Source organism: Schistocerca gregaria, chromosome 2, assembly GCF_023897955.1.
Source record: "Schistocerca gregaria isolate iqSchGreg1 chromosome 2, iqSchGreg1.2, whole genome shotgun sequence".
NCBI classification, from domain to species: Eukaryota; Metazoa; Arthropoda; class Insecta; order Orthoptera; family Acrididae; genus Schistocerca; species Schistocerca gregaria.
Window position 1 is genome coordinate 479,931,663 of NC_064921.1, and position 27,029 is coordinate 479,958,691.

The window sequence follows — 27,029 nt, forward strand, 5'->3', positions numbered from 1 at the left end:
ATTTGTGTTCTGTAGGCCCATTAGCGATGAATCGCTTCGATGTAGAATGTGTCATTTACATAGATTTGAGACATTTGTTTATAATAATAGGTTGTACAATGAATAATATATTACATAGAAAAAATATTTACAAGAATTGTTGTTTGCAAAAAGTTACAAATTACTTTGAACAGACTTACAATAGATCAAAATCAATTCACATATTCTCATACATAAATTCGTCCAGTGAGTAAATGATTTTAGTTAGAAGATATTGTTTAAGTTGATCTTTAAATGTAGGTGGATCAGTAACTGACATTTTTATTGCCTGAGGGAGATCATTAAATATTTTTATGCAAGAGTAGTGTACTCCTTTTTCTACCATACTTAGATTCTTTTGTTCAAGATGTAGATCATTTTTTACTCTAGTGTCATAGTTATGATACATGCTGTTCATTTCAAAAAGGGAATGGTTTTTACACAAGAAACACATGAGAATGGCTGGCTCTTCCATTTGTCTATAATGGTTAATCAGCAGTAATAGTCTTTTTTTATTTCATCTCTTTTCTGTGCTTAATGTATCAGTACCTTTCTTCTAGAATGAATAATTGCTTTATGTGTTAGGTACAATGTGTGTATTTGTTTTCCCATTTGGCTGTAACATGAAATTTTAAACATTTTGGAGCATTTCAGCCATTCTTTTCTCCCATTATTTCATGCAAATACATCAATGACAAAATTATTGAGTTCTTGGAAACAATGAACAACAGTATAATGTAAGTACTTTGCTACAGAATGTCCTTTTATATCTATGGGTACTGACCTATTAAAACATATTATGTACTTTACTGCAACATTTTATTGCTAAAATATGGTTGTGTGTGTTGTATGGCAAATGCTTTGACAGCTGCTCATATGTTTTTGTGAATAATGCATAGACCAAAATTTTTGATATGTCTACAGTTTAAAATAATATTAGTGTTAATGATTTTGCATGTAATTTGAAGCCCATCTGTCAGATATTACAATCTTGCATCATGAGGAAAGAATCCAGTGAGGATACTCTCCTCCTTCCAAAATTGTCAGTAGTTTTTAATAGCTGTACCTTACTGATGGAATTAAATCTATATACATCAGTCAAGGGCGACTGGAGTTAGCAGAGTCTCTATTATTAGCAATGAATGCTATTCTGCATTATGTGTAGTACAGTCATCATATTCACAGCTCTACAGATATATCTATTTATATGTATTACGAAATGTCACAAATTTAATGCCATTGTGTGTTTTTTTTCCTCTTTTATATTTTACTGTTTCAGGTTTATCCTTAGCTTTGACTTGAAATTATAGCAAAAATTTATAAAAAATCATTTACAGAACTTGATTTAAAAAATTTGTTTCCAATCATCTACAGTTGGATTTAGATTTTTTGTAAGAAGAATGACTGAGTCCTCAGAAGAAGACTCATCACCTTTGATTGGAGTAATAAATGAAGGCACTAATACTGCAAGTTTTGTGGTATGCTCTGTGAAAGTCAGTCTCAATTTATAAAACACTATTGTTTGATTTCATTCTTTGCTTTGTATCATTGTGCAAGACTGTTGCATATTTGCAGCTGATTAGTTCAAAAACGTGGGAGGAGATTATGTACCATACAGAAAGAATTAAACAGATATGCCCTCATGAGGGTTGGCAGGAGCAGGATCCAATGGAGATTATTGATCTTGTTAGAAAATGCATCAGTGAAACTCTTCTCAAAATGGAAGAACAGGGTATTGACATAAGTAGAATAGTGACCCTTGGTATAACAAATCAAAGGGAGACATCCATTCTGTGGGATTCAACAACTGGCCAGCCACTTTACAATGCAATTGGTAAGCCTAATGTTTTATTCTAACTCTGCAGTATTGCAATGCATCCTTGAATGGTATGGTTCTTGCACTTAGATTTTAAAATAGCTGATATGTCACCTGATGAGAGGACATTTCTTTCTCTTTTCAGTTTGGTCTGACATACGGGCGGCATCATTAATAGACAATGTTTTGGCAAAAGTTCCTCACAACAACAAAAATGCATTGAAACCTATTTGTGGCCTTCCCATTAGTACATTATTTAGTGCCCTGAAAATAAGGTGGATGATAGAAAATGTGCCTGAAATTCGAAAGGCAATTAGGGAACAAAAGTGCATGTTTGGCACTGTTGATACCTGGATAGTATGGGTAAACTTTGACATTTTTAAACAATATTGCAACAATAATAGCCTTATGTATACCAACATTTTGTTTACAAAGTACCAAAAATACAATTCCAATTTTATATACTTGTAATTTGTCAGTTGTCTCCAAATTTTTTAAAACTTAAATAAACAGAAGAGTAGTGAACTTCGTATTAAATTCTAACTGCCTTTAGCTAAACGATATTATCCACACAAGTTATCAGAAATAAAATAAAGAGTGTGACAGTTTATCTATTCTATAACTTGTGCAGGAACGGTACTGCAGTTCAATAACTGAAGGACTTGAAAGGAAGGCAATAGTTGACAAGGGAGCAAGAGAGGGTTGTAGCCTAGTCCTAATGGTATTAAATTTGCACATCGAGTGAGCAGTAAAGGAAGTAAAGGAGAAATTTGCAAAGGCAATTAAAGTTCACAAAGGATTGTCCTCGAAATTGTCTTTTTGTCAAAGATTTAGAATATTAGATTAATGGAAATGATTTTGTTTTGAAAGAGTTTGTAACATTAACATCAACAAAAGTGAAACAAGGCCACTGGAATGTAGTCAAATAAAATCAGTTGATGCTTAGGGAATTTGTTTTGGGAATGTGACACTAGTTAGTAGATGAGTGTTCCTGTTAGGCAACACACTAAGTGATGACAGCAGGACTATAGAGGATATAAAATTTGGGCTGGTAGAAACAGTGGAAACGTTTCTGAAACAGAAATTTGTTAATACTGAATATAAATTTAAACATGTTATGCATTTATGCATATTCCTTCTTCATTCTAGGTTAATTACTTGAAGACCTTTTCCAAGGCTGTAGAAAATAATTTAAGTGAAATGGAATCTCCCTACCTAACTTCGTTCTCCATTATGAATTTTTCACTCTAGTGGGGTAATTGAATGGAAACCTTTCAAAATATGCCTCATTGTTATGGGACCATGCGTTTGCATATTGCAAACATCATATTTCATCCCACTACATATTAAATACATTATTGTATTTTATTTATTATGTCAGTATGCAAGCGTATTGTCATATCGCTGGCTTAGTTCTGGAGAATCTTTGTGGGCAGCCACGTCTGTAAAGTGTCGAGTGCGGGACATGGAACTGCTATGTTGTGTAGTGTGTAGCTCTGCATGTAAGAAGCATTGTTAGTATTCAGGTTGATGTGTTGCTACAAGTGCTATTATAGTAAAGTGATTAAATATGGAAGTAATCCAGAAGAAAGTGCGTCAGATGTAATTAAAAAATGAGCAGTGCCACTGATAACGTATTTGGTATCCTCTCGTTGCGTGTCGCACAGTATCAATCATCCGCACCATGTTCGGTCTCACCAAGAATGAACAAATGTGAATCAATAATATTATTTACCACAAAAGAGTGCAATCAAGTGCCAGTGATTTGTAGCGAGCGTGAAGACATGTGTTCGATCATCGTGTTTCCGCATTATCAACAATCACCCGCGTCGTGTCGGTTATGCATATGCTCATCTGAATTATATTTTTGGACTGTTAATCATCAATGTGGTTAATTCGGATAAACATTCACGGTTTAGAGTGTAAACAGTGCAACCTGTGGTTTCCATACCGTCTCAGAATATAAATGTTCATACCAGACATAGAACAGCATTGTTTTAATGTTAAGTGGCTCCCCTAAATCCACTAGCATATTTCTATAGATAATTTCAGGCAAGCCAACAGCCAGCTATGGAGCAGAACAACACAACTGCTGCGGGATTACCAGGTACGTGTTGTGGACAAGGCGCACGGTCACGAAACGAAAAGTCAGTATAAGGAACCACCCCACCCATTCGCACTCCCGGGCATGTTACAAGCAGTCACAGGTTCTTGCCAGGAATATTTGTTATTAGTATCTGTACCTTAATATAATTGGCTCATCAGTCAATCAAATAATTTGTTTCGTTTCATTGCTGTAGTATCAACCAGAGATAGACTTCATTACTTATTTGTTGATTTAGTGTCAGAGATGAATTATTCTTTTTCTCAATACCTGAGGTACCATTTAATTTAAGACTTCTGTTAAATTATTTTTCACAATCTTTAATACATCTCTACACATACATCTATGTGGATACTCTGCAAATCACACTTAAGTGCCAGGCAGAGGGCTAATCAAACCATTTTCACAATGTGATTGTTCAACTTCTCCCGGCGTGTTTCTTGCTTGAACAGTCCACAGGTCTACTGCCGGTCCATAGTGTCCAATGGGCACAATATTTCAGTGATCAGACGTGTCGCCACCGTCAGGTGCACTGACGAACTGAGCTCCTGTTGGCAGGTGGCCGTTGGTCCTAAATCCCCTTCCCCCGCGAGGCGTTCTCCGCAGTCCGCGCCTGCGGCCACATGTTGGAGGTCGCTGAGAGGCTGGCATTGGCGTTTGTGGTGGCATCAGTTTAACTGCCTCGTCCGCCCTGGTCACTTGTTCGTTTTCTTTGCTGAGCCTCTTTTTAATTATACTCAGTGCTAGTTCCCTAGCCTTGCTGAGGTTATAGCCGCAATCTCTGTTGATAAGTCCGTCCCCGGTACAAATTTTGATAGTCTCTCTAACGACGCTGTCCCAGTATTTAGATGTCTGTGCCAAGACCCTGGTTTGTTAGTAGTCCTGTTCAACTGCACTGACGATGTCCGCTACCGGCATGAACCTAAGTGTGGGCACAGAATTAAGTCCCCTCTCCAGAACAGAGACTGCATCGCCTGTGAGATTGATGACCATCTTGCGTGGGGCCTCCAACGATGGTTTGTCAGAGAGATGAGAAAATTTAGATATCTGATGTCCCGAGGCCACCTTATGTGCTGCATCAGCAGTCACCCATGTAACACCATCAATCCAGTCCCAGGTCCCGGAATTAAAATGATTGGCTAGTTGTAGATGTATTTTAAGTAGTTCCTGGGAGTTGTACTCAAAGCTGCGGTGGGTAAAGTGCACCCTATCACAAACTGAGGCGAGGCTAGCACGCTTCTTAATTCTATTAGCTGCTGCAGAGTCGATGTGATGCGTGACCTTAGCAAAGTTTGGCACAACCTGTTCGGCACGACATCTCTTCTGAAAGGCAAGAGCACTCGGCAAACAGCTCCTTCGGTAGCGCAGCTTGTCGAATTTCGTCATGCTGCGATACATCTCCTCCCCGTAGAGGTATATGATGTGATTCTTCAACTTCTCCCGGCATATTTCTTGCTCGAACAGCCCATGGGTGTAGTGTCCAACAGGCACAATATTTCAGCGATCAGACATGTCGCCATTGTCAGGTGTGCTGACAAACTGAGCTCCTGTTCAAGCAAGACATACAGCGGGAGAAGGTACTTAATTTTGCACCCACACCTAGGTTCATGCCGGTAGCGGGCATCGTCAGTGCAGTTCAACAGGCTGCTGCGCGACTACCACCTGAAGCAGCTGAAGAAGTGCGCCGGCAAACATGCCGTGCTCTGATGAGAACCAAAACCAATCGAGTCAAATATTACCAGCAGGGAGAGGGCAGCCATTAGAGACCTGAGACAGAGCCCTGAGATTGTTGTCTTACCAGCTGACAAAGGAAATGCTCCAGTTGTCCTTTCCCATAAGGACTACACTGAGAAGATGCAGAGCCTGCTAAATGATGAATCCTAGAGGAAGATCAATTCTGACCCCACAAAGAAGGTGGAGAACAAGACTAGGGCTCTTCTCAAGGACGCGGATTTACCAGAGGGTGTCACCAAGAAATTGACACCTCAAGGACCTGTACCGCAAAGACTTTATGGACTCCCTAAAGTCCACAAAGAAGGGGTGCTGTTACAACCAATTGTCAGCAACGTTAGGGCACCTACATATTTGCTGGCCAAATACCTGGCAGAAGTACTGAGCCCTTATGTGGGTATATACCCTCATCACATTCGGAATTCTACGGATTTTTTAAAACGTCTTGAGAACTTCAAACTGAAAGACTCAGCTATCCTGGTGAGTTTTGATGTTGTCTCATTATTCACCAGGGTGCCTCTTCGAGAGTCAGTTGAGCTCATTGCACATTGCACAGAAATTTGACGAGAAGACGACCGACCTTTTCAGGCACGTTCTGACCTCCACGTATTTTCTGTTTAATGGAGAATACTATGAGCAAACAGAAGGAGTCACAATGGGGAGCCCACTTTCGCCTGTGGTCGTGAATTTCTATATGGAGTATTTTGAGGAGGAAGCTTTGGCATCATCCAAATGAAAACCTACTTGTTTTCTACGTTATGTTGATGACACGTTCGTGATATGGCCCCATGGAAGGGACAAGCTCCTAGACTTCCTTACACACCTGAACTCCATACATCTGAACATCAAATTCACTACGGAGACCGAAGCAGAAGTAAGTTTACCATTCCTGGACATCATGGTCAAACGAAGAGTGGATGGCACCCTGGGCCATGGGGTATACAGGAAGAAAGCGCACACCGACCTGTATTTGCATGCAAATAGCTGCCACCACACTTCGCAAAGGAATGGGGTACTAAAAACATTGGTGCACAGGGCACGCACCATCTCGGACACAGAGTGTCTGCCCCATGGGCTGGAACACCTCAAAACTGTATTTCAGAAAAACGGGTACTCAGAATGGCAGATCAGAAGTGCTCTCTGCCCCACCTCTACAGTACAGCGGATGGAGATGGATGAAGTCATGGAGGAAGAGAGAGCCAGCGCCTATATACTGTATGCTGGCGCACTATCGGGGGAAAATAGGACGAATATTGAGGAAACACCAAGTAGGAACAGTCTTTTGCCCGCCCAATAAAATACGAGCATTATTGGGAAGTGTCAAAGACAATCTTGGTTTGCGGAAAGCTGGCATATACCAAATTCCCTGTGAGTGTGGGAAGACTTACATTGGACAGACAGTGTGCACCATCGAAGATCGTTTCTGAGAACATCAGAGGCACAGTTGACTCGTGTACTCCAACAAGTTGGCAGTTGCAGAGCACTGTTTTTCCGAAAATCATGAAGTGGACTACTAACACACCAGGGTCTTGGCACAGACATCTAAATACTGGGACAGTGTCGTTAGAGACGCTATCGAAATTTGTACCGGGGACAGTCTCATCAACAGAGATTGCGGATATAACCTCAGCAAGGCATGGGAACCAGCACTGAGTCTAATTAAAAAGAGGCTCAGCAAAAAAAGTGAACAAACAACCAGGGTGGATGAGGTAGTTACACTGATGCCACCAAAGACGCCGACGCCAGCCTCTCAGCGACTGCCGACGCGTGGCCTCGGGCACGGGCCGCGGAGAACACCTCGCGGGGGGGAGGTGATTTAGGACGGCCGCCTGCCCTCAGGCATTAAGTTCATCAGCGCACCTGATGATAGTGACATTTCTGATTGCCGAAATGTTGTGCCTGTTGGACATTATGGACCGGCAGTACACCTGTGGACTGTTCGAGCATTTTCACAATAATTCTGTTGTTCCACTCTTGAAAAGTGTGAGAAAAAACAAACACCTATATCTTTCCGTGTGAGCTCCAATTTCCCTTATTTTATTATGATGATAATTTCTCCCTGTTTGGGTCAAGGTCAGCATCAACAAAGTATTTTTGCATTCAAAGGAGAAAGTTGGTGATTGAAATTCTGTGGGAAGATCCTGCAACAGCGAGAAATGTCTTTGTTTTAATGTTGTCTACTCCAGACCCTGTATCATGTTTGTGACACACTCTTCACTATTTCTCAATAATATAAAATGTGCCGCCCTTCTTTGAACTTTCTCTATGTACCTCATTAACCCTATCTGGTAAGGATCCCACACCATGCTGCAGTACTGCAAAAGAGGATGGACATGTGTAGTGTAGGCTGTCTCTTTAGTAGATCTGCTGTATTTTCTAAGTGTTCTGCCAATAAAATGCAGTCCTTGGTTCACCTTGCCCACAACATTTTCTATATGTTCTTTCTAATTTAAATTGTTTGTAATTGTAATTCCTAGTTACTTAGTTGAATTTACAGCCTTCAGATTTAATTGATTTATTGTGTAACTGAAGTTAACTGATTCCTTTTAGCACTTATGTGGGTGTCCTCACACTTTTTGTTATTTAGGTTTAATTTGCCAATTTTCGCAACATACAGGTAATTTTCTAAATCATTTTGCAATTTGTTTTGATCTTCTGATGACTTTAGTAGGCAATAAATGACAGCATCATCTGCAAACAACCTAAGACTGCTGCTTTGGTTACCTCTTAAATAATTTGTGTAGGTGAGGAAGAGCAGGGGGCCTATAAGACTACATTGGGAAGCACTAGGAATCATTTCTGATGTACTTGGCGACTTTCCATCAGTTACTACAAACTGACCTCTCTGACAAGAAATCACGTATTCAGTTGCGTGACTGGGATGATATTCCACAAGCACGCAATTTAATTACAAACCATTTGTGAAGTATGGTGTAAGTCTTTTTGAAATCTAGAAATACAGAATTGATTAGAAATCCCTTGTTGATAGCACTCAACACTTCATGTGAGTAATGAGTCTGGACTGGAAGACTCAAGTTTATTAAGTAATTTAAGTTGCTTTACTATTCTGTCAATATCTGCTGTTAAGTTACTCATGTTGACAGCCATTCTTGGTTTCAATTCTGGAACATTTACTTCATCTTCTTTGGTGGAGGAATTTTAGAAGGCTATGTTTAACAACTGCTTTGGCAACACTGTCATCAATAGTATTTCCATTGCTAACTTGTGGAGAATGCATTGATTGTGTCTTGTCCCTAGCATACTTTACATATGACCAGAACCTCTACAGATTTTCTGCCAGGTTTCGAGACAGTTTCATTGCGGACACTATTAAAAGCATCTCACATTGAAGTATGTGATAAATTTCAAACTTTTGTAAAAGATTGCCAATCTTGGAGATCTTGCGTTCGTTTTAATCCGGCATGCTTTTTTTTGTTGTTTAATATATGAAATATGTTCAGAAAATTCTGGAACTTTGTCCACAATTTTTTTTACACTTGCCTTTTGCTTACTGTGCATGGTCTCCTTCGAAATACTCTCCTACACCATTGATACACCATTCCCAATGCTGTTTCCACTTCTGGAAGCAGTCTTGATATGCCTCTTGCTGGATCGCGCAAAGTACCATCTGCTGATTTTCTTTTATCTCATCAATTGACAAAAATATTTTTATCTCATCAAAAAAAAAAAAAAAGCCTGCAGGGGCCAGGTCTGGAGGGTACAGAGGATGAGACTGGACAATGATTTTGTTTTTTATGAAATAGTCATGCACCAATAGGGATGAATGTGTGGGTGCATTAGCATGATTCAAGAGCCATGAATTGTCTCTCCACATTTCAGGCTATTTCCTTCTCACAATTTCTTACAGGAATTGTAACATATCCTGATAGTACCACCGATTAACAGTTTTTCCCTGTGGCACGAATTCACGATGAACTAATCTTTCAAAGTCAAAGAACGACCAGAACCTCTTTGGATTTTTTGCCAAGCTTCAATACAAGGTTTCAGTAGGGAAACTGTTATAAGCATCTCACATTGAAGTCCACACTAAATTTTGAGCTTCTGTAAAAGATCATATGGCTATGACATTTGACCTGACCTGACGAGCTTTCTTTGGTCTTGGAGAATGTTTCCTGGCCCATTGTGAAGATTGAACCTTGGTCTCAACATCATAACCATAGACCCAAATATCATCACCAGTTATGATTCTCTTAAGGAACAGCTTGTTCTCATTTGTGGAATTCAAAAGCTCTTCGCAGATTGCGAGGTGAAGATCTCTCTTGTCTTGACTCATGAACCATGGGATGCACTTGGTAGCCACACAGTGGTTGCTACGATGCTGTGTCAAGACTTCATGATATTATCTAACTCAATTGTTACATTCTTCTGCAATCTCTTGGACAGTCAGTCTTCGATTGGCATGCCAAATTTCGTTGACATCCCTGACGTGATCGTCATCGGTAGATGTCGAAGGCCATCCTGATTGAGGCCTTCTTCAACATCTGTCTGGCCATTTTTAAACCATGTGAACCATTCATAACACTGAGTACGTCTCAAGCACTCATCACTGTATGCTTTCTGCATCATTTGGTATATCTCTATACAGATTTTCTTGAGTTTCATGCAAAATTTAATGCAGATGTTTTGCTCCTCTACCTCGTGTTCCACTCAATACAGCACTGACCAATAACTAATAGACATACAACAATGAAATTTGTGGCAGTTACACATTAAATACAGGGGTGTGCAGGAATGCCAACTGCTTTTCACTCCAACACAGCATGGCTTGAAATTAAGAATGTTCCAGAATTTTTTGAACAGACCTCATACAGTGTCTGCATGTCATTCCTTGTTTAATTTTACCTAAATTTTAATATTTAAGAACTCTATGAATTTAATAGATTGTAAATTTTTCCACATTAATAGTTCAGCAGTGAACTGTTCTTCTTCTTTTGTACTTTGTAATAGTATAAACATTTCACTTTATTCACCAGTCATTTAACTTCCAATAAAACTCTGTCGGCCAGCTTATTTATTTGCAGTTCTCACTAATAAAAAATTTATTTTTCCATTTTACAGTAACATAACAGTTAATAAATGTGTTTCTGTTGTTATCAACATTACATGGTCTTCAGTATATTACAGGGCAAACAATCTTTCACTACTGTATGCATGATAGAAATGAAACATTACAAAGGTTAAATTCGTACATCTTTTACATGCCCCTTTGAAAAAAGAAAATTACAATTAGTTATAATGGTCACAGGGAAAGTGAACATAATGATGGTAACTTCTCTGTCACTAGCTGTTAGCTGAATGTGTCACTCTGACTGATGCGATGATGATTCTCTCCCAATGAAATATTTGTGATGATGTTGTTTCGATGCCCACTGATTCAACATGTATCGCAAAAAATTAATATTTTTAAAATTATTTTACTGACCATAATGAGTGAGTTTAAAAAAGAAAAAAAAAGGTTATACGTGTCTCAGGGTGCAAAGATAACATTGCAATTGAAGATTCTATCACACTACAAGCCCCACATTTGTTGTGGCCATGCTTCAACACAATGATGCTGTTAGAATTTATTCTTTGGTGTCAAGTGCTTACCAACACAGATTGTACTGCAGAAGAGTCAAATGATTTCTCATCCACACTAAAATTATAATTACAGAACTAATTCCTCAGTGGATTGGAAATGACAGCCAACGAGTTTCAAAATACAGGTTTGTTAAACCTCGACTATGGTTTTGACAATTTTAAAACTATCTTCTTCAGAAGGTATAGTACGTAGAATCACATATTATCATTGACTCTGTCTAGTACATGTGAGAGTCATCTACTTAATCACATGATTTGTGTGATACACACATTTAGTAGACAGAGTCAATGGCTCTTGCATAAGATATAGATAATATGTGATTCTGTCTACAATACCTTCTAAAGAATACAACTTTAAAACTGTGGAAAACATGGTCAAAGTTTAATAAAACTTGTAGACTGCAAGTGGTTGTCTATTATTTCCAATCCATTGAAGCTCTTGTATGCATAGTTGCAGAAGTGCAGATTATGATGAAATTTGGTATAGTGGTAGCGTGAACCCTTAGGGAGATCATGAGCTACTTTGGAAAGTGTGAAGCACAAGATATTTATTGGTTTGAAGGACATAACATTAACTAGGGAAAAAATTTACTCCTTGAATAAGTTATTTACTCTTCAACTTTTGAACTTTTATCACATTTGTGAAAATTGTTTTATTGGTTGATATGTTCTACTTAATGTGATTCAACAAACAAATACAGTGCTTGTATAGGTTGGCACAGTTAAAAGCATCCTGCCTCCCTTTTGAATGCAAATGCAATATTTCAACTTCTGAAGTAGAGTAAATAGCAGCAACAATGTTCAGTTTTATGCAATAATCTATTGTCAACATTCTTCTGTCAGCACTTCAGTTTGTTTCATCAGTGAGTACAGCTGTTTCACTTTGTGGTCTGTAAAAGACTTTCTCCATAGAAGAAAGAATTTTCATTGTAGAAGCATAGGTGAAAACAGGTTTGATTAAGGAAATACACAAAATTTTTTGGGTCAAGTACCAGGATAGAGGACTACCAGCAAAGTGAGCAATACAGAGTATGTATAAAAATTTGGGTACCTACAGATCTTTGCAAAATGTAAAACAACAAAGAATTCCTTCAGTTCTCACACCAGAAGTTACTGCAAACATTCGTCAAAGAATTAATCAGAGTCTGCAGAAGTGTACACATAAATTGGCCCAACAGGCACATGTAAGTAGGAGGTGTCGCCAGCAGGTACTAAAAAGTCTTAATTTGAAGCTGTGCAGCAATTATAGGAAGATGATAGTCAGAAATGCATAGACTACTGCATGTGGCTTTTGAATACCATCAGTGATGGTTTGTTAGACCCTTTCCATTACATCATGAGTGATGAAGCATGGTTTCATGCTTCTGGTCGTGTGAATTCACAGAACCTATGGTACTTGGCAGTGGAGAACCCTAACATTGTGTGTCAGAAACCAATCCATGACTAAAAAACATTGGTATTTGGTGGAGTGGAACAGGAATGTGCATCATTGAGCTGATGTTTTTTTGACACTACCCTCAACATTGTTGCGTATATTGAAATTTTTGCTAAATTTTGTGCTCAACGCACTGAATATGAAAGGCAATGCTCCATCTTCCAGCAACACACCACATGTATATGGTATCCCTGGAATGATTCAGTGATGTCTTCACTGAGGAATGAGCTGTCAGCAAACATTTATGGCCACCATGTTTGCCAGATATGATAACACATGATTTTTTTCTATGAGATCACTTGAAGAGGGAGATCTATGAAACGAATCCAAACACACTAAAGGAACTGAAAAAGAAACTCGGCCATGAAGTTGCCACCTTTAGGATCCGAGCTTTACACCAGGTGTATCTTAATATGAGGTGCACAGCTGTGTATTGACACTGCAGGGGTCATTTTCAGTATCTTTTATAAATATATTTTTCAGTATATTTTTTCATTGTAAATAAATGGTAAGCCCATTTTAGTTCTTCATTTCTGTACTTCCACTGCATTTCCTTTATACTTAAGCAGCCTGCTTGTATCTATGCCACACTGTACAATCCACAAGATGTTTAATCCGCACTTCCATAATAATATTATTCAATGTCTAAGTAACTCTGCCTGTTAAGTTTTCACAACAAACTGCTGAAATAATTTAGATAAAATTTTGTACGGAGATAGCTTGAACTGTGAGAAGTAACATAGGCTACTTCAGACAGAAAAAAAAAGGACTCCTGAAAGGGGGAAGTTGGGAATGGAACATCTTTTTTACATAAGTAAACATAAACAGTGTTAAAAATTAGTAAATTTATTGCATAATCTACACATTGCATTATGTATAGTTCAATAGCATGATGCGTAGATGCATTCTTCTGCCCATGCCCCTTCTGCCGCACCACCAGGCAGTGACACTGCATGTGCAGTAGGGAGGATTGATGGTGGGCACTCATCCTAAGCTATGCTTACCTGAACAGGCAGATATGTGTGCGCAGCTAAAGTTAATTGCAATTACAACACTTACTTAGCATCTGTCATCAGAACCAAACTACTGATACGAAAGGTAAAATGGTGTGTTTTTGATGTTTTCTGCTCTTTGCCTTTTCTGTTGTGTTCAGCATGATGCTTTCTGCATGGTTGCAACTGCATCATTATGTGAACTACACCTGCAAGGATAGATCAAACCCTTTGCATCCACACACCAACACTTCACCACTGGACCCACTGCCCATTACGTGCTAAAACTTAATGTATTTATAATGGGACATACACATAAGTGATTTGAAAGTAGTACGTCAACGTAATAACTATAAATCACACAAAGGATGACTACAATCTGATGATTTCTGCATGGTTGCAACTCGCCTCCGAGTATAGATCAGATCCCTTGCATCTACACTTCCGCACTTCAACACCGGACTCACTGCTCAGGAAAAACTAAGCATTGATCGTTTGCTCTTGCCACATGTACTTGAAGGTACTAACCAACGTAAGACATACTACTCATAGTAGCTAGAATTATTAGTCTGCAAATGAAGTAAATACTGATGCAATGTTATTCAGCACACCGTCCTCAGTCGCTAAAAGAAATATCTTCTATTGTTACATCCTGTATACATGTATAAATTTTTTTTAAATCTGGAACTTTATTTACTTGGAGAACAAGAGATTAAAAATGTTTGCAATATGTCTAATAACAAGAAAGGACGCTATACAGGGTGTTACAAAAAGGTATGGCCAAACTTTCAGGAAACATTCCTACTACACAAATAAAGAAAAGATGTTATGTGGACATGTGTCCTGAAATGCTTACTTTCCATGTTAGAGCTCATTTTAGTTTCGTCAGTATGTACTGTACTTCCTCAATTCACCGCCAGTTGACCCAATTGAAGGAAGGTAATGTTGACTTTGGTGCTTGTGTAGACATGTGACTCATTGCTCTACAGTACTAGCATCAAGCACATCAGCACGTAGCATCAAAAGGTTAGTGTTCATCATGAACATGGTTTTGCAGTCAGTCCAATGTTTACAAATGCGGAGTTGGCAGATGCCCATTTGATGTATGGATTAGCATGGGGCAAAAGCCGTGGCGCGGTACTTTTGTATTGATACAGATTTCCAGATCGAAGGTGTTCTGACAGGAAGACGTTCGAAGCATGTGATCAGCGTCTTAGGGACCACTGAACATTCCAGCCAATGACTTGCAACTGGGGAAGACCTAGAACGATGAGGACACTTGCAATGGACGAGGCAATTCTTTTTGCAGTTGACGATAACCCTAATGTCAGTGTCAGAGAAGTGGCTGCTGTACAAGGTAATGTTGACCATGTCACTGTATGGAGAGTGCTGCGGGAGAACCAATTGTTTCCGTACCATGTACAGTGTGTGTAGGCACTATCAGCAGCTGATTGGCCTCCATGGGTACACTTCTGCGATTGGTTTATCCAACAACATGTCAATCCTCATTTCAGTGCAAATGTTCTCTTTGCGGATGAGGCTTCATTCCAACGTGATCAAATTGTAAATTTTCACAATCAACATGTGTGCACACAATTGTGCAATCACGTCATCAACACAGATTTTCTGTGAATGTTTGGGCAGGCATTGTTGGCGATGTCTTGATTGGGCCCCATGTTCTTCCACCTACGCTAAATGGAGCACATTATCGTGATTTCATATGGGATACTCTACCTGTGCAGCTAGAACATGTGCCTTTACAAGTACGACACAACATGTGGTTCATGCACGTTGGAGCTCCTGCATATTTCCATCGAAATGTCGTACACTTCTCAACAACAGATTTGGTGCCTGATGGATTGGTAGGGGCGGACCAATTCCATGGCCTCCACGCTCTCCTGACCTCAACCCTCTTGACTTTCATTTACGGGGGCATTTGAAAGATCTTGTCTGCGCAACCCCAGTACCAAATGTAGAGACTCTTGATGCTCGTATTGTGGGCGGCTGTGATACAATACGCCATTCTCCAGGGCTACATCAGCGCATCAGGGATTCCATGCGACGGAGGGTGGATGCATGTATAATCGCTAACGGAAAACATTTTGAACATTTCCTGTAACAAAGTGAAGTCACGCTGGTATTTTCTGTTTCTGTGTGTTTTGATTCCATGATTAATGTGATTTGAAGAGAAGTAATAAAATGAGCTCTAACATGGAAAGTAAGCGTTTCTGGACACATGCCCACATAACATATGTTCTTTCTTTGTGTGTGTTAGGAATGTTTCTTGAAAGTTTGGCCATACCTTTTTGTAACACCCCATATACATGTTAGCTGAAATGATAAAGTTTCCAATTAAATTCAAGTGACTGAACTATAAATAGAGATTAGTCACACATGAGTAATGTTAGAAATGAAGAATCTCAAAAATTGCAATGAATTCTTCGAAAATGCAAGTTATGTTTCTAGTGAAGTTGGTGTACGGTGGGGCAATTCACAGTAGCAAGTGGCAATGTATGATGTAACACACCATGCAACAGCATATTTCCAACATGACTGTCTGCAGAACATTTAACATTGATTTTCATGTTAGTTTAGTTTTGGTGAGGGTATTTAGTTGCAGTACCCCTCAATATAGCTAGCATAAAGAAGACTTAAGGGGTTGAGACATGAACCATCTGCAAAGCAAATACTGCACTGTGTTTCACTGAAGAAAGGTCATAAATCTACTGTGAAATGGTAGTATGGGAAAACTTCCAATAATATTCACTACCAACTTTAATTATTGTGACTTTTCCCACATTTATTATTGCTATAAGTAGCATGATGACCAGTTCCGGCTCTTATGTAAAAGATTATTTGTAGGTAGCGACCTTCCCAATAGCGTCTGACAGTGGCAGGTAGCGTTCTCTTTTGTAACTGAAGTCTAACAGATGAACATTCTCAAGTTGTTTTAAAATGACAGTTGGACACAGTATTTTGCGTGGTGACAGGTAATAATAACGTAGAAATGTATTTAGTTGACACTGAGCATTTTTTAGAGTATAAGCATGAGGTGGATTTGAAGCACTGCATAATTGGTGTTTAGGTATGAACCAAAAATTTTCCACATTACAAAGATACAAGATACAAAATACGAAACTGCATGATGTTAAGATTTTTATACATAGGTGCAGATTCTCTTGTAGATGTTTGTCATGTCATTACTGGCCTTGGACTTGAACATAACACTAACTATCCACAATTTCCCAAACTTCTACATAATCCTCTAAGATTTCCAACATGAACTATTTTGAGGTGGAGTATGTTATATAATGACTGGCTTATAAGCATTTTAGTGTTTAAGAAAATACATAATCATTTGAAAAATTGATACGTTAGATTTTGCTAATTGGACTGAGATATATGTTATAGCATCAAAATATAAAAGTTCATGGAACATGTTGTGTGCATACATTGAGAACAACCCATTTACAACTACAGGCACCATCTTTAGTTTTAAAGTTATTTATGCAATTTCTTAATTAATGGCTTAATTACTTAGTGAAGGAAGTCATCCAGTGTGTAAAAGTCACGACAACAAATGCACTGTACTAAATTCTGTAATTTAATAAGTATAAAGACTTAATGTGCAATGAAAAATCTAGGTGCTTTTGAACTTTTTTTATTATCTAGCAAGTTACATAGGTTCACAGAAGTTGAAATAATGTTACTTCAAGCTTGGGATACCACTCTTTTTAAAGAGAGATGTCAGCATATTCTATGCAATCAAAGTTCCCTAACTTGTATTATAGTCAAGTTTACAGTTCTTACTAACTTTTAAATAACGTGGTTCCCAATAAAACTAATTACACTACTAGAATCAGCACATTGAAAAGAAAAACGTGAATAATAGTTGTAAGTGAGGTAACGTCTGATTAAAGTTTTGATAGATTCTTGTACATACTGCACATGTACTTCATAGATACTTGGGTGAAAAGTGGAAAATGAATAGAAAAAAATTGTTGACAGGGATAGAGTCATAGTAGGTGGAGTCATTCCAGCTTGCTAAGGTAGAAAATGTAATATTGACAGGTTACAGAGACAATTTCCTAAGTGTATACCAGCACTGCTGTTTTCCTAAGCATATACCAGTACTGCTGCTGATAATTATTGGTTTTAAGGATACTAAAGACCTAAGATCTTAAGTCTCCTAGTCACTTCCTAGGACAGAATCAATGTACCCACCTGTCTGTTTAGAGTGCACACTATGTGCAGATCTGAGAAAGTGTTCTGAATGTTTGTGTAGCATGTATCAGAGGATGAATGTTGGTAACAGTCCAGTACTTATAAGGTGGGATGTGGGAAGCTGGATGCCTAAAAGACACATCCAGGCTAACTTTTAATCTGCCAGGTGGATTCAAAACTATGCCACTGGTGGTCATGGAAGTCGCTGTAACGCTGTAAGATACATGAATGTCATCTTCCGACTGATAGTGCAACCATATCGGTAGCTTATTCGTGAGACATTTGTCTTGATGGACAACAATTCGTGTCCCCATCGTGCAAACCTTTTGAATAACTTCCTTCAGTATAACGACATTGATTTACCAGAGTGGGTAGCGTGTTCTCCAGACATAAATCCTATTGAACATACCTGGGATACATTGAAATGGGCTGTTTATGGACGATGTGACCCTCCAACTACTCTGAGGGATCTATGCCGAATCGCCATTGAGGAGTGGGACAATCTGGACCAACGGTGCCATGATGAACTTGTGGATAGTATTCCATGATGAATACAGGCATGCATCAATGCAAGAGGATATGCTATTGGGTTTTAGTGGTACCAGGGACCAGCACCTCCGAAGGTCTCGTTATATGGTGGTAAAACAATGCAATGTGTGGTTTTCATGAGCAATAAAAAAGGCAGAAATGATGTTTGTTGTTGTTGTTGTGGTCTTCAGTCCAGAGACTGGTTTGATGCAGCTCTCCATGATACTCTATCCTGTGCATACTTCATCTCCCAGTACCTACTGCAACCTATATCCTTCTGAATCTGTTTAGTGTATTCATCTTGTGGTCTCCCTCTATGATTTTTAGCCTCCACGCTGCCCTCCAATACTAAATTGGTGATCCCTTGATGCCTTATGTCCTACCAACCGATCCATGCTTCTAGTCAAGTTGTGCCACAAATTTCTCTGCTCCCCAATTCTATGCAATACCTCCTCATTAGTTATGTGATCTACTCATCTAATCTTCAGCATCCTTCTGTAGCACCACATTTCGAAAGCTTCTATTCTCTTTTTGTCTTAACTATTTACTGTCCATGGTTCACTTCCATACATGGCTACACTCCATACAAATACCGCCAGAAAAGAGTTCCTGACACCTAAATCTATACTCGATGTTAAGAAATTTTTCTTCCTCAGAAACGTTTTCCTTGCCATTGCCAGTCTACATTTTATATCCTCTCTACTTTGACCATCATCAGTTATTTTGCTCCCCAAATAGCAAAACTCCTTTACTACTTTAAGCGTCTCATTTCCTAATCTAATACCCTGAGCATTACCCGATTTAATTCAACTACATTCCATTATCCTCATTTTGCTTTTGTTGATCTTCATCTTATATCCTCCTTTCAAGACACTGTCCATTCCATTTAACTGCTCTTCCAGGTCCTTGCTGTCTCTGACAGAATTACTATGTCATTGGCGAACCGCAAAGTTTTAATTTCTCCTCCATGGATTTTAATTCCTACTCCAAATTTTTCTTATGTTTCCTTTACTGCTTGCTCAATATACAGATTGAATAACATCAGGGATAGGCTACAAACATGTCTCACTTCCTTCCCAACCACTGCTTCCCTTTCATACCCCTCGACTTTTGAAACTGCCATCTGGTTTCTGTACAAATTGTAGATAGCCTTTCGCTCCCTGTATTTTACCCCTGCCATCTTCAGAATTTGAAAGTCAACATTGTCAAAAGCTTTCCCTAAGTTTACAAATTCTAGAAATGTGGATTTGCCTTTCTTTAATCTATTTTCTAAGATAAGGCATAGGGTCAGTATTGCCTCACATATTCCAACATTTCTACGGAATCCAAACTGATCTTCCCCGAGGTTAGCTTCTACCAGTTTTTCCATTCACCTGTAAAGCAGCCGTGACATATTAAACTGATAGTTCGATAATTTTCACATCTGTCAGCACCTGCTTTCTTTGGGATTGGAATTATTATATTCTTCTTGAAGTCTGAGGGTATTTTGCCTGTCTCAGACATATTGCTCACTAGATGGTAGAGTTTTGTTAGGCCTCGCTCTCCCAAAGCTGTCATTAATTCTAATGGGATGTTGTCTACTCCTGGGGCCTTGTTTCGACTACGGTCTTTCAGTGTTCTGTCAAACTCTTCACAGCAGTATCATATCTCCTATTTCATTTTCATCTACATTCTCTTCCATTTCTATAATATTGTCCTCAAGTGCATCGCCCTTCTATAGACCCTCTATATACTCCTTCCACCTTTCTGCTTTCCCTTCTATGCTGATTACTGCATTTCCATCTGAGCTATTGATATTCATGAAAGTCGTTCTCTTTTCTCCAAAGACCTTTTTAATTTTCCTGTAGGCAGTATCTATCTTACCCCTATGATCTACATCTACATCTACGTGACTACTCTGCAATTCACATTTAAGTGCTTGGCAGAGGGTTCATCGAACCACAATCATACTATCTCTCTACTATTCCACTCCCGAACAGCGAGCAGGAAAAACGATCACCTAAACCTTTCTGTTCGAGCTCTGATTTCTCTTATTTTATTTTGATGATCATTCCTACCTATGTAGGTTGTGCTCAACAAAATATTTTCGCATTCGGAAGAGAAAGTTGGTGACTGAAATTTCGTAAAAAGGTCTCGGCGCGACGAAAAACGTCTATGCTGTAATGACTTCCATCCCAACTCGTGTATCATATCTGCCACACTCTCTCCCCTATAACGTGATAATACAAAACGAGCTGCCCTTTTTTGCACCCTTTCGATGTCCTCCGTCAATCCCACCTGGTAAGGATCCCACACCGTGCAGCAATATTCAAACAGAGGACGAACGAGTGTAGTGTAAGCTGTTTCTTTAGTGGACTTGTTGCATCTTCTAAGTGTCCTGCCAATGAAACGCAACCTTTGGCTCACCTTCCCGACAATATTAATGTGGTCCTTCCAACTGAAGTTGTTCGTAATTTTAACACCCAGGTACTTAGTTGAATTGACAGCCTTGAGAATTGTACTATTTATCGAGTAATCGAATTCCAACGGATTTCTTTTGGAACTCATGTGGATCATCTCAAACTTTTCGTTATTTAGCGTCAACTGCCACCTGACACACCATACAGAAATCTTTTCTAAATCGCTTTGCAACTGATACTGGTCTTCGGATGACCGTACTAGACGGTAAATTACAGCATCATCTGCGAACAGTCTAAGAGAACTGCTCAGATTGTCATCCAGGTCATTTATATAGATCAGGAACAGTAGAGGTCCCAGGACGCTTCCCTGGGGAACACCTGATATCACTTCAGTTTTACTCGATGATTTGCCGTCTATTACTACGAACTGCGACCTTCCTGACAGGAAATCACGAATCCAGTCGCACAACTGAGACGATACCCCATAGCTCCGCAGCTTGATTAGAAGTCGCTTGTGAGGAACTGTGTCAAAAGCTTTCCGGAAATCTAGAAATACGGAATCAACTTGAGATCCCCTGTCGATAGCGGCCATTACTTCGTGCGAATAAAGAGCTAGCTGCATTGCACAAGAACGATGTTTTCTGAAGCCATGCTGATTACGTGTCAATAGATCGTTCCCTTCGAGGTGATTCATAATGTTTGAATACAGTATATGCTCCAAAACCCTACTGCAAACCGACGTCAATGATGTAGGTCTGTAGTTAAATGGATTACTCCTACTACCCTTCTTGAACACTGGTGCGACCTGCGCAATTTTCCAATCTGTAGGTACAGATCTATCAGTGAGCGAGCAGTTGTATATGAGTGCTAAGTAGGGAGCTATAGTATCAGCGTAATCTGAAAAGAACCTAATCGGTATACAATCTGGACCTGCGTATCAAGCGATTTGAGTTGCTTCGCAACCCCTAAGGTATCTACTTCTAAGAGACTCGTGCTAGCAGATGTTCGTGTTTCAAATTCTGGACTATTCCATTCGTCTTCCCTGGTGAAGGAATTTCGGAAAACTGCGTTCAATAACTCCGCTTTAGCGGCACAGTCGTCGATAACAGTACCATCGGCACTGCGCAGCGAAGGTATTGACTGCGTCTTGCGGCTTGTGTACTTTACATACGACCAGAATTTCTTTGAATTTTCTATCAAATTTCGAGACAATGTTTCGTTGTGGAACCTATTAAAGGCATCTCGCATTGAAGTACGTGCCAAATTTTGCTTGTCTGTAAATTTTAGCCCATCTTCGGGATTTCGCGTTCTTCTGAACTTCGCATGCTTTTTCCGTTGCCTCTGCAACAGTGTTCGGACCTTTTTTGTGTACCACGGGGGAGCCGTTCCATCTCTTACCAATTTATGAGGTATGAATATCTCAATATCTTTGAATTTGAGCCACATCTCGTCTACATTCGCATAGTCAGTTCGGAAGGAATGGAAATTGTCTTTTAGGAAGGCTTCTACACCTTATATTTGCCCTCTAGCCATCACTGCTTAGCCATTTTGCACATCCTGTCGATCTCATTTTTGAGACGTTTGTATTGTTTTTTTGCCTGCTTCATTTACTGCATTTTTGTATTTTCTCCTATCATCAATTAAATTCAATATATATTCTGTTACCCAAGGATTTCTATTAGCCCTCGTCATTTTACCTACTTGATCCTCTGCTACCTTCACTATTTTGTCTCTCAAAGCTACCCATTCCTCTTCTACTGTATTTCTTTCCCCCATTCCTGTCAATTGTTCCCTTATGCTTTCCCTGAAGCTCTCTACAACCTCTGGTTCATTCAGTTTATGCAGGTCCCATCTCCTCAATTTACCACATGTTTGCAGTTTCTTCAGTTTTAATCTACGGTTCATAAACAATAGATTGTGGTCAGAGTCAACATCTGCCCCTGGAAATGTCTTACAATTAAAAACCTGGTTCCTGAATCTGGCTTGCTATTATGTAACCTATCTGATACCTTCCAGTATCTCCAGGCTTCTTCCATGTACACAACCTTCTTTCATGATTCTTGAACCAAGTTTTAGCCACAATAATGCGTTCACTATGCTGTTTGTAGTAGCTTACCCGTACACCTATTTTTTTAATTCATTATTAAACCTACTACTGCATTACCCCTATTTGATTTTGTATTTACAACCCTGTATTCACCTCACCAGAAGTCTTGTTCCTCCTGCCTCCGAGCTTCACTAATTCCCACTATATCTAACTTTAACCTGTCCATTTCCCTCTTTAAATTTTCCCAATTAAGGGATCTGACATTCCACGTTCCGATCTGTAGAACGCCAGTTTTCTTTCTCCTGATAGCAACGTCCTCTTGAGTAGTCCCCTCCCGGCGATCCGAATGGGGGACTATTTTACCTCCAGAATATTTTACCCAAGAGGGTGCCATCACCATTTATCCGTACAGTAAAGCTGCATGCCTTTGGGAAAAATTACAGCCGTATTTTTTTTCTTGCTTTCAGCCATTCGCAGTACCAGGACAGCGAGGCCGTTTTGGTTATTATTACAAGGCCAGATCAGTCAATCATCCAGACTGTTACCCTGCAACTACTGAAAAGACTGCTGCCCCTCTTTAGGAACCACACGTTTGTCTGGCCTCTCAACAAATACCCCTCCATTGTGGTTGCATCTACACTACGGCTATCTGTATCACTGAGGCATGCAAGACTCCCCACCAATGGCAAGGTCCATGGTTCATGGGGGGATGTTAATGATATCAATTCCAATTTTCTGTACTGAGGTGATACAAAACTTTTTTTTGATGTGTGTATAATAAAACATTGGATACATTTTATTGTTGTTTTATTAAAATTCTAGGCATACGTGGTGTGTTGAAAGTGAGGATGGTAGTAAGTGATATTTGGAATGGAACACATCTGAAGTGCACCATTATGTAAATCGGTGGAGCAAATGATGTGGAACAGTCTGTAACACTTTGTCAATTTTTCTTCCAGAACGTCTTCAAAATTTGCATGCTAGGCAAATGCACGTATTTTTTTGCCAAGTTCAATTGAGTCCTGGCAACAGTGGAGCAGATAATGATACCTCTGTAATGATTTTTCTCATTATTGCACCCAGCTAGCTGAGAAATGTGTCTGGAATATCTACAGCACTATTGTGGTGCTGCTAAGACATGTAAAAGTTTTGTCACTCTGCCAGGAATTGGAGTATGTGCAGAAATATCTCAAAGAATTTGGAGACATATTCATCTCAAAGGCAGTTCAGGAAATGATAGAAGTCAGTGATCCATATTCTTTGATCCAGTGAAGTCTCTACAATGAAAGTCAGTCTTGTAACAGTGATAAATGATCCATTTGTTTGGATGTCATAAAGCGATGGAGCAATGGGATGGCATAAGATGTAAATGAGGACAGTAAGATTTGATTGTTGAAAACAACTACTCATCCTGGTGTTTGTCTTAGATACACAATTCGGAGATGCTAAATCTTCTCTGTGTAATTTACTGTTTTCTTTGAAATAGTTCCTTTCATGAGGAGCTGACAGTCTGTGTGTAAAGCTTGTTATGTACAGGAACAAAAATTGTTACAGTTATGACTGAAATACTGCAGCCTTATTTACTGAGGAGTCTAGTTCACAAGCCAAAGTCCATTCCCATAAACAGTGTCCAGTTAGTCTCACCAAGCATAGACAGTGAATAATAGAATATTCCAAAATGCTAGTCCGGGATTCGGAGCCTGGTTGTAACTCTTGATTGTTCAGCATTCCATAGCAATGTGAGATGAACTGGCTGTAATGGTCTGTGTGCCCAATTAAATAAGGCCAAGTGTTGTGTTTGCACCTATGCAAACAGGGTGGTGGCCAGAGGTCACAATGGTTCACTCTCTATCAGATGTACTGAAGTAGGCCTGTCTGGCTAACCTGTGAGTCTTCCTGGCATGCTGTGGATAGTGTTACTATTGTTGTTAATCTCATTTGCAAATTGGCCGAGGTAGCCATAGCAGGATAGTGCTGCCACTGCTTGGACTATTTTGCTTCTGCTCTTTGACATGAGTTGCAGTCACTGCAATTACACTTTGTATTGAGAGGCAGTGATTTATTTGCAGTGTGAGAGTTTAGTTGTGTATTTCCAGTGTGTTTTAAGTGAGTGAGTGGCATTCTACATTTCTGTTATATCCTTTTTATGACAAAACATAATAATTTAAAATACTCAAAATATTTTATGTAATATTGCTACTGTTTATATCTTTATAATATTTTCACTGCTGCTGTTATTATTTTAATTTTATGCTGCAATAAAAATATAAGTGTGTGTAAGAAATCAACAAGAGGCAGTATATGCAACGTCAGAGCAACAGGTCTATGAGACAGCCATTCTTGAAATGCTCTAGAAACTGTGGGACAAAGTGCACAAATCAATGTAAACAAACTAGTCAATGAATTGTCAGTGATGTGGTCCTCTTTTTTTTTTCTGAGTGAGCTGTGTTAACAACTTTCTAAGATTAGTTGATGGTTGTTAAGATTACCAGTTGTATGAACAGTGGAATATTGCAGCCGAATTTCATTATCCTTGATGTCAGATCTGAATCCAAACTCTGACTCTAACCAACATGAGAAACTCTTTTTAATGGGGAAGAGAGATCTGAAGCCAAGCAAGGACCAGAACACTAGAAATGAAGTTAAAGTTCTGACTGAACAGGAATTTGGTTTTGACTTTTTGAAGGAACTGCTCTATAATTTTCCTAAAGAGACTGATTGAAATTATATAAATTGTCATTTTTATAAAATGGAAACTCAAATAAGAATGTTTCAAAACTTACAAAGAGACAAAGGCTGGCCAATACTTAACTTTGAGAAGAACAACTACCATAATATTCAATAGAAGCACTCTCCTGAAAAATGAATATTTCGTTCTGAAAGCTAGAAATGTTGTTTTCTGTTTGAAGTATTTTTATGCTGCTTGGCAGTAATGGTAACGTAAGTTCCAAAGACGAATTACAGTGTTCAGTTCTTCATTTTTGTGGCTAACTCAGTACTTCCTTTTAGAATGGTTGCCTTTTCAATATTTGTGTTAATATTCATCAAAGAGTTACTGCATCACATTAAACACGTGAATTTTCCAGAAATTATGTGGAAAATAACTCTTTTGTTGCACTTAATCTCTTCTCATCATTTCTTCCAGTGTAGAATCTGTGCAATAATGAAGTGTATTTAGTTTTTTGTACTTAATACGTCTTTAAGCCATAAATTTTAGTGTAAGTTAGACTATGAATTCAAATTAGCACTATTATTACATTTCATTTCAGAATTTGACGGGTGGTGTCAAAGGAGGTTTACATATAACAGATGTTACAAATGCATCCAGGACAATGCTTATGAATATAGAAAGTCTTCAGTGGGATTCAGTACTCTGTAGGTATGTTTAATTCAAAGCTGTTCTGTGATTTTATTCCTTCAGAGTAACAAAAGTAAAAGTTGTAGATACAAACATGAAACATATACATTTAAAAAAATTATTTGGAATTGAAGAATAAATAATGCCATAAAAGGATGCAACAATAGATGATTAGAGAGATTCATGAAGATCTCATTTACAATCAATGATTAAGGGAATTCATTTGGAAATTATCTTATTAAGTACACCTACATACACATTCTGCAAGCCACTATGTGGTGCATAGTGGAGGGTACCTCTTTCCACTACTAGTCTTTCACTTTTGTATTACACTCTCAAATGGGCTAGGAATAAATGACTGCATCTGCACCTCCGTATGAGCTCCAATTTGTGTTATCCTATATTTACAGTACTTGTGTGAAATGACATTGGTGGCAGTAGAATCATTCTGCAATCAGCTACAAATGCTGGTTCTCTAAATTTTCTCAACGTTTTTTTATGAAAAGAATTTTATCTTCTGGGACTCACATTTGAGTTAATTAAGCATCTCTGTAATGCATGCATTTTGATCAAACCTACCAGTAACAAACATAGCAGTATGCCTCTGAATTGCTTTGATGTCCTCTTCTGGTACAACCTGGCAGGAATCCCAAGCTCTGGAGTGATACTCAAGAATGAATCCTTATAGTGTTCTGTACATTATCTCCTTTATAGATCAGCTGCACTTTGCTAGAATTCTCTCAGTAAACTGAAGTCAACCATTTGTTGTGCCTGCT

General features: G+C 38.9%; 2 protein-coding genes across 2 annotated transcripts in view; both read left to right on the forward strand.

Annotated features, from left to right (window-relative positions):
- LOC126335846 (uncharacterized) overlaps positions 1–1,309 on the forward strand; it is a 70,372-nt gene extending 69,063 nt beyond the window's left edge. The window contains 1 exon segment of the mRNA XM_049999316.1: positions 1,298–1,309. Coding sequence (XP_049855273.1) covers positions 1,298–1,309 — 12 coding nt within the window.
- Positions 1,310–1,418: 109 nt separating this feature from the next.
- The window catches only part of LOC126335847 (glycerol kinase-like), a 193,131-nt gene continuing 167,520 nt past the window's right edge, over positions 1,419–27,029 (forward strand). The window contains exons 1-4 of the mRNA XM_049999317.1: positions 1,419–1,496; positions 1,594–1,852; positions 1,980–2,197; positions 26,165–26,274. Coding sequence (XP_049855274.1) covers positions 1,419–1,496; positions 1,594–1,852; positions 1,980–2,197; positions 26,165–26,274 — 665 coding nt within the window. The remainder of the gene's footprint in view (positions 1,497–1,593; positions 1,853–1,979; positions 2,198–26,164; positions 26,275–27,029) is intronic.